Source organism: Bufo bufo, chromosome 1 (genome assembly GCF_905171765.1).
Source record: "Bufo bufo chromosome 1, aBufBuf1.1, whole genome shotgun sequence".
Lineage (NCBI taxonomy): Eukaryota > Metazoa > Chordata > Amphibia > Anura > Bufonidae > Bufo > Bufo bufo.
In genome coordinates this window covers 141,716,729-141,730,649 of record NC_053389.1, presented here as the reverse complement: position 1 = coordinate 141,730,649, position 13,921 = coordinate 141,716,729, and the positions used below count along the sequence as shown (strand labels likewise).

Genomic DNA, 13,921 nt, shown 5'->3' with positions numbered 1-13,921 from the left:
TTCCCCTGGGAGGAGCTGGATGCCTAGCTCATATATATAGGAGGTCTGTGGCTTCAGTTCCTTGCTTGGTCCTCTTGTGTTCACATGCTTCTAAGACTGCTGCTGCTTCTGGTTCCTGATCCTGGCTTCGTCTGACTACCCTCCTGGTTCCTGATCCTGGCTTCGTCTGACTACCCTGCTGGTTCCTGATCCTGGTTTCGTCTGACTACCCTTCTGGTTCCTGTCCTCTGGCTTCGCAAAGACTCTGCTCGGTTTCACCATCCGTTTGGACTTTTGCTTTACAGCTTTATTTTCAATAAAGCCTTCTTATTTTCACTTATCTCTTGTTGTACGTCTGGTTCATGGTTCCGTGACAGCAAGACATCCTAAAAATGGCAAGGAATCTTTGCATGCACTTTAGCCACTCCTACACTGCCAAGCACACCCTCCTTGAGCTACAGCGGCAGAACAGGGTCCTCCAACATAGTCTAATATGCAACGTTTCCACCCGTTGGAATTCCACCCTACATATGTTGGACCGACTATACGAACAGAAAAAGGCCATAAACTATTTCTTGATGATCCAAGCAGACAGGAGTACTACCCTGTGTAACTTCGATGTCAGCCAGTGGCAGCTCATGCGTGACACCTGCCATTTGCTCAGGGTCTTTGAAGATGCCACGTTATTTGGCAGTTGCCAGGACTACGGGATGAACAATGTCATTCCACTGATTTATATCCCGGAACAGATGCTAGTATATCTGGTTGGTCAGGGGACTGGAGATGTGGCGCCTACATCTCTCAGCTACATGAGCTCTGTGAGGGCTGAACTGGAGGAGGAGGACATTGTAGCACAAGCAATGTGTAGCGAAATGGGTGGTTTTTCTACACAGGTGACAGGAGAGGAGGAACAGGAGCAGCTGGAGGAGCAAGAGGAATATGAGGAGTACGAGGCAGATGACCTAGGCACACCGTGGCAGTATGCAGTGGAGATGGAGGCAGGGAGTCCCTCCTAGTCACTTGCGCAAATGGCCCACTGCATGCTCACTTGCTTGGGTAGTGACAGCCGAATTGTCACCATTCGGCAGAGGGATAATTTCTGTCTCTCCACCTTGTTGGAGCCTCTCTACCCGTCCAAAATGGGGGCCTTTTTTTAAACCGATGAGAGGGATAACAAACTGAACTACTATAGAGACATCCTATGTAGTCAGTTGGCCGCTGCCTATCTGCGCCATCATCCATCCTCTCGCAGGTCTGACTGGTGGGGCCCTCTGTGCTCACATTCCACTGCCATGGCTGCTGTAGAGTGGTGGGGTGGCAGGAGTAGTACCAGCTCCATCAGCAGCAGCCTGAGTCTACAGTCGCTGATGATCAGCTTTCTTCACCCGCATAGTGAAGAAACTAGAGCTGAACCAGCAGGTGGTGGCATACTTGGAGTGCACCTTGCCAGCCGTCATTGAAGATCCTCTGGACTACTGGGCAGTCAAATTGGATTTGTGGCCGCAACTGGCCGAGTTTGCCCTGGAAAATCTGTCCTGCCCGGCCAGTAGTGTGGCATCAGAGCGGGTGTTTAGTGCGGCGGGGGCCAAAATGTGGAGAGACTGACCTTTGTCAAGATGAATCAGGCGAGGATCAGCCAGGAGTGCCACCCACCAATGCCTGATGCATCAGATTAGATCATCCATGCTGCCTCACCAAAACCTTGACAAAAGAGACCGGTTTCTTCTGGCTACCTGCCTCAGCTACTATTCTGATGCCACACATCTGATGCCACATCTCTTACACCCACCATCGTCAGCGGGTACTGTTCTTGCCACCCACCTCCCCACTCTGTCATCGGGTCACTCTTTAATCTCCTGATGCTGCTGCCACCTCACCACTCAGGTCTTCTCATGCTGCTGCTAACTATGTCACCTTGCCACTGCTGCTGCTGCCACTTTCACACTATGTCACCTTGCCACTCTGTGGCCTCCTCATGCTGCTGCTAACTCAACACTATGTCACCTTGCCACTCTATGGCCTCCTCATGCTGCTGCTGCTGTCACCTCCACACTATGTCACCTTGCCACTCTGTGGTCTCCTCATACTTCTTCTAAATCAACACCATGTCACTGGTTCACTCTGTGGCCTCCTCATGCTGCTGCTGCCACCTCCACACTATGTCACCTTGCCACTCTGTGGTCTCCTCATGATTCTGCCAACTCTGTCTCTGGGTCACTCTGTGGTCTCCTCATGCAGCTGCCACCTCCACTCTCAGTCATTGTGCCAATCTGTGGCCTCCTCATGCTGCTGCTGCCACCTCCACACTATGTCACTTTGCCACTCTGTGGCCTCCTCATGCTGCTACTGCTGCCACCTCCACACTATGTCACCTTGCCACTCTGTGGCCTCCTGATGCTGCTAAATCAACACTATGTCACTGGGACAGTATGTGGCCTCCTCATGCTGCTGCTGCCACCTCCACACTATGTCACCTTGCCACTCTGTGGCCTCCTCATGCTGCTGCTAACTCAACACCATGTCATTGGGCCACTCTGTTGCTTCCTCATGCTGCTGCCACCTCAACACTATGTAAACGGGCCACTCTGTAGTCTCCTCATGCTGCTGCTTCCACCTCCCCACTATGTCACTGGGCCACTCTGTGGTCTCCTTATGCTACTGCTACCTCAACACTATGTCATTGGGGCCACTCTGTGGACTTCTCAAGCTGTTCTCCCACCCTCCCTACTCCATGACTGGGCCACTATTTTGCCTTTTTGGCCTGGTTGATAAAATCATTTATTTGGCCCTTCTGATCTGTCAGAAGGAAGGAAAAATTAGATGCAAAACAGATCCTTTCTGTGTAGCAGCTGTAAGGTCTGTATGGTCCCATCAGAATTGGCTTAAGATTTGGTAGCCAAAAGCAGGAGTGGGTACAAAACACAGAAGACATGCAAATATTCCATTCACGTGTCATCTCTGTTTTGGATCCACTCCTGTTTTTTTTTTTTTTGCTTTAGGCTTTTGGCTTTGGATTACTGACCAAATGTTGACTGAGTGAAGGCGGATGGTCAATAGACAGGATCTGTTTTTTGGGGGGTTATTGTTCTGATGGATCAGAGAAAGGGCAAAATAATCAGTGACGTCAACACAAACTTACTGCTGACACCCTCTCCACTCTGTCAGGGGGGCTCTACTTGTATAAGTGTTTAATAGAACAGGTTCTGTAGACATCTATGTGGAATCAGCTGACGACGGTGTAAAAGGAGTGCGCTCTTTAACGCTACAGTAGGATCTTCACATTTGAGTTATTTGGTCAGTTTTGGCCCGTAACTGCCCAAATTAGTGAAGTGTGCAGTGATTCTAAGTGCGACGCCTGTCATGTGCGTGTCATACTGACTCACAGTATTGTTTCAGTACCACAGCAGACTCCCTATGCGTGTTACTGCAAGGCACAGTGTTCTACACCACTGTACAGGCTCTGTGCAGCCAGGAAATAGCTGTTTTTTAACGTGATTTGCCATGAATAAATTCGGAAAGAATCAAATCTTTTCGGAAAATTGGGCGAAGCAGCGAATCAAATTTTTTTGAAATTTGCTAATCTCTAATAGGTGATAAATGTCCATTATGGGAGAAGCTCTTTTAACTGTCATGCCACCTGGAAATTTATGGAATATTTACAGGATATGCCCTAAATTTCCAATAAATGTAGGTGTCACCCCAAGAATGGGGCCCCCTCATGTGCCAAACAGATTGGAAATGTGGCAGCGCATGCATGACTCTCTCAATTCACTTCAGTAGGACTTCTGTCCATTTACAGTAGTGAGTGATGGGGCTCAGCTCTTGAGATAGCAGAGAGACCCACACCTATCGGACATTTACAGTATGACATATCCTGTGGATATGCCATAAATGTCCTCATGGAAACAACGAAACAACCCTTCAAGTCTTTTCAACAATTGGCATCCAACACATATTCTTCCAACAGTCCTATACGCTCAAACTTCAAATTGCAATGGCCTTGGCAGTCTCTATGATGGATGGTTGAAGGAATTTTTTATAAAAACATTTGCTAGAATTCTTGCTTTTGTTTCAGCAAGTAGATACAGTACGTAAATTTAAACCTACTGAAAATGCAGTTATGCAAAGAGCATAACATTTTCGCGATGAGCAATACTGGTGCTTCACTGTACATTTAATGAATCAGAGGTGGACAGTGAGTGATCTGGGCCATTGAACATTAGGGTCACAGGCCACTTACCAACCACTATAGCCATAATACACTTAATTTGGCTTAATACAAGGGGAAATCTGGAGCAGCACTTATCACATCAATTGCTTATGCATGCCATAGCTTTGGCCATTGGCTTTAATGCCCAAATGGTCAGTTTGCTCCTAGTTATAATACATTTCAGTGAATATCTGAAAAAAATCATGGCATCTAATAAGAAATAGTTATAATTATGCAAATTGTAGTAAAAACCTGCCTGTAGTAGTAGAATCGAACACGCCAGCTACAGGACACAGAGGTATGACAATAACATGAATATGTGTCTAGTTCTGGGGGGCAAACCTTACATAAAGAACTGTTATCAGAGATTTTGCTATTTCCCTGAACATTTTGTTTTGTATGTTTTGTATGACAATGATGTGAAGTGAGAGCAACACAGACATACAACATGATATCAAAAGCCAAGTCAACTTGAGGGAAAAATACATCTTCTTGGAACTAGTCTTTGAAAACCTGACAGAATTTTTTTTATAACAGTCAAGCCATTAATACAGTCATTTCTATCACAACTTTCTCAATGGGACATACTGCATGAAACTGTTAACACTATCTTTTGTGCCAGAGGAATCCTAAAACAGTATGCCTGTCAGCTTGCTTGTCCCCGACTTGCTACACACACCATGGCTCTGAACTGATCAGAGGGAAATACCAGGCATGTCATAGGCTAGAACTGTTCGATATGTATAAGCCAGCCCAGTAGACATTTTCAGGTTGATTTTTAAGGATCAAGGCATGAGACTACCAGACCCGGCATCTTTCTACAGGGTGCATCATGGTGCCTTTCTTGCAATTAAATTCTTCAGAGAAAGCTTCAAAGTTTTGTAAGGATCCCATCACCCTGAAATGAAAACACGATGGACAAATGTGAATGGTTTGCATCAACATCCTTTAAAATAATTATGTATATAAGATGTAATTTTGTAATGTATTTTTATTGCTCCTTTCTCCTGTTCTGTGGTAGTGATAGGGGAGTGTCTCTACCTGGGTGGGAGTAGCTGTAACGTAGCTGGGCATTAAACAGGCAGTTCTGTGGCAGAGAAAGCAGAAGTACAGCATGGGTTTGGTTGGATACAGCAACAGGAAGTGCAGGATGGAAATAACCAAAGTGATTTGTGACAACAGGTCAGAAGGGCCCAAATGAAAAAAAGCATGAGGAAAATGTACATGAGGTAAGCTAGTTCATGAGCATATCTGTTAAAAGCCATAATACCAGAAAATCCCTTTAAGGTAAAAGCTTTGTGTTCTACTGATTGTTTAAAACTCGTTGTGAGATCCAACAAGAGAGAAGCTAATTGCAGTGGGAATAATAGTAATGCAGTATAATCATCCAACTTTAAGAAGTAGAGGAATTAGACTAAAAGACCTGTAGAAATACATAGAGAAGATGTAGAAGAAGGATGTGTAGATATGGAATGAAAGAAGATGGGGGGGGGGGAGAGAAGAATATTAGGGAGGTGAGGAAACTTTGAAAAATTATAAAAGAAAAAGTGTAAGAGAAAGAGAAATATATAGAAGATGGAATAGAATAAAATGAGAACAATAGGAGAATAAAAGGATCACAAATAGTAGACCAAGATGTTTGGGAGGGAGAAGAAGAAGAATTAGGGTGAAGCAAAGGAGAACAAATACATAGAATGAGAATGTAAAAGAAGTAAATGGAAGAAAAGAAAGAGGAGACAATGGACAGAGGAAGAAGAAAGAGAAAGCAAATTAAGTGGAAGGAAGAGAAGATGGAGGCAAAGAAGAAGAAATAGATGAAAGAGAAACTTGAGAAGAAGAATAAGAAGTAGTAGAAGACATTAAAAAATAAGAAAGAGACTGAGACAAAAAAGAAATGGGGAAGGCAAAAAAGATTGAGCGGAAAGGAAAATAGAAATGGAAAGAAAAACAACCAGAAGAAATAAGAGAAGACTGAAACACATGATCCCTTATCATACATGAGTTAGTGTTGAGCAAATCGAAGTATCCAAAGTGGACTTCGATCTGAATTTCAGGAAAAATTTGGTTAGTCACAAAGCTGAATTTGTCCACGCTTTTTGATAACAAATCAGTTTTTCCTAAAAATGGTGGCTGTAAATAAAAAAAATATACTCACCTCATCCCCTTTGTTAGAGGAGAGGTCGTCCACTCCCATCTTTATTGAAGAAGTAACGTCACCACATGCACCCAGCATGATCACGTGGTGAGATCATCACGTTGCGGGTCTTTTGGCAGGTTTTCTTCAATCCAGACAGGAGCAGACGGCCTCTCCACAAGCAAGTGGATGAGGTGAGTATTATTATTTTTTTTAACCCCTAAAAGGCTTAATGTGAGTCACAGATGCCGCAATTAAAGTTCAACTTTTCATCTGAGGTTAAATGACTGGTTGGCAACACGATTGCTGTTCCCCGTCATTACGCCCACTCCATACAATGGAAAGTGATTCATGACAAAGTAATTTGAAACAAATCAAATTTCTGGTCAGTTCAGCGAAGCAGCCGAATCAAATTATTCAAAACTTTGCTCATCTCTAGTGAGAGTGTTAGGATAAGCTGCTCACCTGTACTTAAATGGACTGTGCACATCTGTCTTTATCGAGTGCCTGGCATATTCTGGCCGATAAGATCCACACCATACCTATTTGTACAAGACATTTCACAGAAGGTCATATCTACCATTAACATTTGGTCAGGCTCTGTCGCTTTAATACAGTACAGTTGTTACTACACTGCCAAGTAATATGGAATATGTATAAATACCCTCTATTATACAAATGGTTCAACCTGGTAATATGGAATACGTATCAGTAACCCAAATTATACCAACAGCACTGCCTAGTAATATGGAATAGGTACTAATAACCCATATTATATAAACATTTCTGCCTGGAAATATGGAATGTCCATTAGACCCCTTAATGACCAGAAAGCTTTTTTTTTTTTTTACCTCTACATCATAGCAGTCCTATCCTTTTATTTTTTTTCCACGCACATAGCTGTCTGAGGCCTTGTTTTATGCAGGAAAAATGTTATTATTTTTCAGCGTTGTTTTGGAAAAAGTGATTTTTTTTGCATAGTTTTTGTTTATACGCTGTTCACATTTTACACGACATAACTAATAATTAGATTCTTTAGGTTATTAAGATTATGTGGACACCTAATATGTATAATTTGTACACAATTAAATGTATTTTACACTAAATAATGGCAATATATTTTTTTTTTGGGGGTGTGTGATTTTTTTTTTATTACATTATTTATAACTTTTTGTAATCCCATTTTGAGATTACTGTTTTATAAGTTTATTTCACATTTCTAATGTATTAGCATATACATTGTACACTAATACACCATATTCGTGTAAATATGACACAGGCTGCTGTTAGGGGAACCCCTGTGTGCCCTAACAGCAGGCTTACAGTGCAGACAGACCTATTTTAGCAACAATACTGTTTAGTAGTATAAGCATCAACTATATTATATTAACAGTACTGCCAACTAATTTGGAGTACCGTAAGTATCAAAACCCCATATCATACCAACTAGTAATATAGAAGCTACTTATACCAACAGCATTGCCTAGTAATTTGGAAAAAGTATCAAAACCCAATATTATACCAAAAGTATTGCCTAACTATATGGACTAAGTATCACAACCCCATATTATAGCATCAGAATGGCCTAGTACTGTGGATTTAGTGTCAATAACCCATATAATACCAATAGTACTACACAGATATGTAAAAAGACAATTTGGAGTCACCTGTGCAAAATTCAGAAAAAAAAGCTGCTTGTGTGTCAGGTCCAGTCCAGGTAGCTTAGGCTCTTTGCCATGTCTCTCCACCCATTTCAGATATGCCTATAAGAATCATGAGGTTATAAGTATCTACACCAGCAACCATCAAATCGTTAAGACTTACCAATCAGATTTCTATGTATGGACAATGTATCAGTAGATGTTATGCTAGTAGTCATTAGAGTTGTCATATGTAGGGTTGTAGCTATAGGGGTTTCAAGGAGGACAAAAAAACTTTACCACAAAAGAAGTGTGTCACTTTGTAAGAAGGATGAACTTTATACTCTTCAATTGCAGACGATGGGGTGACAATGTGACCTTTACTATTGGTTGCCTGTTTCTTTAAATGGTAAATGGCCTAATTAAATATTTGAGAGACTGCTTAGTGATTGGTTTTGCACTATACATATGTATATTTGTGAAAAAATTATATATATATATATATATATATATATATATATACAGTATATATATATAAAGAGGAAAATCGGACAGCACTCCAGCTAGAGAACAGAATTTATTCACCCATGTGGCAAAAAAGGGAAGCATGGGCCATTTTGCTTCCCTTTTTTGCCACATGTGTGAATCAATTTTGTTCTCTACCTGGAGTGCTGTCTGATTTTCCACCTTTTATATTTGGGCTTTGGACATATGCCCTGGGACATAGCCCCCGTTTCACGTTTCTTCGGTGCCACCATTTTTATATATATATATATACACACAAAAAAATTTCAAAAAGGCAGCACTCCAGTGTACAGTGGAAAAAGTGGATCTCCTCACCCCATGCAACATTACAGCTCATCTTATTGGAGAATTTGTCAAGCAATGACTATAGTGCTCAGTACAACATATATAGGTATATGGTCAAGTGAACATGATTACAGAATGATTACCCAGTGATTAAATTGATTAACATGAAATAGATGATTTCCCCAAAAATAAATGCATTGCCATGGTTGACATTTCATCAAAAAAGTGACTAGCAATAATGATAATTTTATCCATTTGAAACCAAAAAGAAAAACGTGTGTATAGTATTAAAAAAGTACATAAAGTGATGCTGTAAACTTGATTAATTATTGTGACCCATGTGTAAATAATTAAAAACATATAATGGCAGGTTGCTCACTCTTAATAGAAATCCCACTCATAAGCGAGCTTAGCGTTCCACAGACAACGTTGCGCATGCGTCAGCGCTATGTCATTGTGGAAGTAAGGGAATCTCTAGTGAGGGATCAAATGGTTCCAATGCCTATGCGCATATGCGCAGGATAAAGATTAAACATGATTAACACCTTTATCCATTCTTTTATTTATTATTATGGTTTATTTCCATTATGACTTTTGATTCTTTCTTGAATCGGTGATATACTGATCCTGTGGTTCACTATTGCGCAGTCAAAGCTGTGAATGCATCAAGTTCCATTTTAGATCGTGGCCATTTGATAAGATGTACACAATACACCTGCGCATATGTGTGCGCATGGGCATTAGAACCATTTGATCCCTCACTAGAGATTCCCTTACTTCCACAATGACATAGCGCTGACGCATGCGCAACGTTGTTTGTGGAACGCTATGCTCGCTTATGAGCGGGATTTCTATTAAGGGTGAGCAACCTGCCATGTACTTTTTTAATACTGTACACACATTTTTTTCTTTTTGGTTTCAAATGGATAAAATTATCATTATTGCTATTCACTTTTTTTATGAAATGTCAACCATGACAATATATATATTTTTTGTAAAATGATGTATTTCATGTTGATCGATGTAATCACTGGGTAATCATTCTGTAATCATGTTCACTTGACTATATACCTATAGATGTTGTATTTAGCACTATTGTCATTGCTTGACAAAGGCTCCAAAGAGATGAGCTGAAATAAAATAAAGGAGATCCACTTTTTCCACTTTACACCGGAGTGCTGCCTTTTTAAATTTTTTCTTAATATTTTGAGGATCCATGTCCAGGATTTATTGAGGATTAGCACCCGGGGACCCATAGTGCTGCTGTTTACTATAAAAAAATAAATATACACTGAACAAAAATATAAATGCAACACTTTCGGTTTTGATCCCATTTTGCATGAGCTGAACTCAAAGATCTGAAACATTTTCTACATACACAAAAGACCCATTACTCTCAAATATTGTTCACAAATCTGTCTAAATCTGTGTTAGTGAGCACTTCTCCTTTGCCGAGATAATCCATCCCACCTCACAGGTGTGGCATATCAAGGTGCTAATTAGACAGCATTAATATTGCACAGGTGTGCCTTAGACTGCCTACAATAAACAGCCACTCTGAAATGTGCAGTTTTGCCTTTCCGGGAAACCAGTTAGTATCTGGTGTGGCCACCATTTGCCTTACGCAGTGCAACACATCTCTGTCACATAGAGTTGATCAGGTTGTTGATTGTGGCCTGTGGAATGTTGGTCCACTCCTCTTCAATAGCTATGCGAAGTTGCAGAATATTGGCAGGAACTGGAACACGCTGTCGTATACACCGATCCAGAGCATCCCAAACATGCTCAATGGGTGACATGTCCGGTGAGTATGCTGGCCATGCAAGAACTGGGATGTTTTCAGCTTCAACATGGGGCCGTGCATTATCATGCTGCAACATGAGGTGATGGTCGTGGATGAATGGCACAACAATGGGCCTCAGGATCTCGTCACGGTATCTCTGTGCATTCAAAATGCCATCAATAAAATGCACCTGTGTTCGTTGTCCATAACATACGCCTGCCCATAGCATAACCCCACCGACGCCATGGGCCACTCGATCCACATCGTTGACGTCAGCAAACTGCTCACCCACATAACGCCACACACGCTGTCTGCCATCCTCCCTGAACAGTAAAAACCGGAACAGAACGCCTCTCCAACGTGCCAGACGCCATCAAATGTGAGCATTTGCCCACTCAAGTCGGTTACGACGACGAACTGCAGTCGGGTCCAGACCCCGATGAGGACAACGAGCATGCAGATGAGCTTCCCTGAGATGGTTTCTGACAGTTTGTGCAGAAATTCTTTGGATATGCAAACAGATTATTGCTGCAGCTGTCCGGGTGGCTGGTCTCAGATGATCATGGAGGTGAACATGCTGGATATGGAGGTCCTGGGTCGTTGTGGTTACACGTGGTCTGCGGTTGTGAGGACGGTTGAATGTATTGGCAAATTCTCTGAAACGGCTTATGGTAGAGAAATGAACATTCATTGCATGGGCAACAGCTCTGGTAGACATTCCTGCAGTCTGCATGCCAATTGCACGCTCCCTCAAACGTTGCGACATCTGTGGCATTGTGCTGTGTGATCAAACTGCACATTTCAAAGTGGCCTTTCATTGTGGGCAGTCTAAGGCACACCTGTGCAATATTCATGCCGTCTAATCAGCACCTTGATATGCCACACCTGTGAGGTGGGATGGATTATCTCGGCAAAGGAGAAGTGCTCACTAACACAGATTTAGACAGATTTGTGAACAATATTTGAGACTAATGGGTCTTTTGTGTATGTAGAAAATGTTTCAGATCTTTGAGTTCAGCTCATGCAAAATGGGAGCAAAACCAAAAGTGTTGTGTTTATATTTGTGTTCAGTGTATATATATATATATATATATATATATACAAGAAGAGACATCAGCTCACCATGCAATCAATTTTATTGGGCCAAACATAAATTTAAATGTTTCAGCTTCAGCCTTTCTCAAGCTATATATATATATTAGCAGAACGACCCGGCTTCGCACGGGTACTGTATATTTCATCTATTTAATTTAATGTTTGTGTGTGTTGTTAAAAGATAGACAGTATCCCCCATAACAGTGACCTCCACAGTGCCCGCCCCTTTAACAGTGACCTCCACAGTGCCCCGCTGCCTTAAGTGACCTCACAGTACTCTGCTGCCTTAACAGTGACCTCCACAGCAGTTGCCCCTTTAATAGTGGCCCCTGCACCCTTAACAGTGACCTCCCCTTTAACAGTGACCCCCCACAGCTCCCTGCCCCTTTAACAGTAACATCCACAGTACCCGCCTCTTTAACAGTGACCTCCACAGTGCCGGCCCCTTTAACAGTGACCTCCACAGTGCCGGCCCCTTTAACAGTGACCTCCACAGTGCCCGCCCCTTTAACAGTGACCTCCACAGCGCTCACCCCTTTAATAATGACCTCCAAAGTGCCAGCCCCTTTAACAGTGACCTCCACAGTGCCCGCCCCTCCAGTGTCTGCCCCTTTAACAGTGACCTCCACAGCGCCCTGCCCCTTTAACAGTAACATCCACAGTGCCCGCCTCTTTAAATGTGACCTCCACAGCGCCCGCCCCTTTAACAGTGACCTCGAAAGTGCCCGCCCCTTTAACAGTGACCTCCACAGTGCCAGCCCATTTAACAGTAACCTCCACAGCGCCATACCCCTTTAATGCTAGTGCTACACAACGATATGTGTCACGCAACATTTTGTTTCAACAACTTTTATAATGATAGGCTATGGTGTCGCTTTGCGACATGCTGCGACTGCGACACGACAGTCACAAAAAATCCATCCAAGATGGATGCATGTAGCAGCGTAGTTGTGCATTATGTGTCTTGCGACTTATTGTTGTCCTGTAGCCCTAGCCTAAAGCTGACCTAGAGCAGTGAAGAAAAATGAATGGGTTGTTATGGAAACCTGGAGTAAAACTGTGTGTTTGGCAGTTGGGATTTGAAGAGAAAGACTTGCAGGCTTATATTGGCTAATGCAGGTATTTTTTTGGGGAATATCTCAGGAACGGTACATCCTAGAGAGCTGAGACCTGGTATAAAACCTTCCCGAACACCTGATGTACCTGTGTGCCAAATTTGGTGAAGATCAGTTCAGTCGTTTGGTCACGCATAAAGAACAGACAGACAGAAACTAATTTTTATATACAGTACAGACCAAAAGTTTGGACACACCTTCTCATTCAAAGAGTTTTCTTTATTTTCATGACTATGAAGGCATAAAAACTATGAATTAACACATGTGGAATTATATACATAACAAACAAGTGTGAAACAACTGAAAATATGTCATATTCTAGGTTCTTCAAAGTAGCCACCTTTTGCTTTGATTACTGCTTTGCACACTCTTGGCATTCTCTTGATGAGCTTCAAGAGGTAGTCCCCTGAAATGATCTTCCAACAGTCTTGAAGGAGTTCCCAGAGATGCTTCGCACTTGTTGGCCCTTTTGCCTTCACTCTTCGGTCCAGCTCACCCCAAACCATCTCGATTGGGTTCAGGTCCGGTGACTGTGGAGGTCAGGTCATCTGGCGCAGCACCCCATCACTCTCCTTCATGGTCAAATAGCCCTTACTTTCAAAGTTTTCCCAATTTTTCGGCTGACTAACTGACCTTCATTTCTTAAAGTAATGATGGCCACTTGTTTTTCTTTACTTAGCTGCTTCTTTCTTGCCATAATACAAATTCTAACAGTCTATTTAGTAGGACTATCAGCTGTGTATCCACTTGACTTCTCCTCAACGCAACTGATGGTCCCAACCCCATTTATAAGGCAAGAAATCCCACTTATTAAACCTGACAGGGCACACCTGTGAAGTCAAAACCATTTCAGGAGACTACCTCTTGAAGCTCATCAAGAGAATGCCAAGAGTGTGCAAAGCAGTAATCAAAGCAAAAGGTGGCTATTTTGAAGAACCTAGAATATGACATATTTTCAGTTGTTTCACACTTGTTTGTTATGTATATAATTCCACATGTGTTAATTCATAGTCTTGATGCCTTCAGTGTGAATCTACAATTTTCATAGTCATGAAAATAAAGAAAACTCTTTGAATGAGAAGGTGTGTCCAAACTTTTGGTCTGTACTGTATATAAGAGATATATATACTTATTGACAAAAAACGCACCCAGATA

At 42.2% G+C, this 13,921-nt stretch overlaps 1 protein-coding gene across 1 annotated transcript in view; it reads right to left on the bottom strand.

Moving 5' to 3' along the window:
- Positions 1–3,659: 3,659 nt before the first annotated feature.
- Positions 3,660–13,921, bottom strand: part of MMEL1 (membrane metalloendopeptidase like 1) — a 184,108-nt gene continuing 173,846 nt past the window's right edge. Inside the window, exons 21-23 of the mRNA XM_040430054.1 lie at positions 7,991–8,086; positions 6,789–6,865; positions 3,660–5,087 (exon numbers count right to left, since the gene is read on the bottom strand). Coding sequence (XP_040285988.1) covers positions 4,988–5,087; positions 6,789–6,865; positions 7,991–8,086 — 273 coding nt within the window. The 3' untranslated portion in view covers positions 3,660–4,987. The remainder of the gene's footprint in view (positions 5,088–6,788; positions 6,866–7,990; positions 8,087–13,921) is intronic.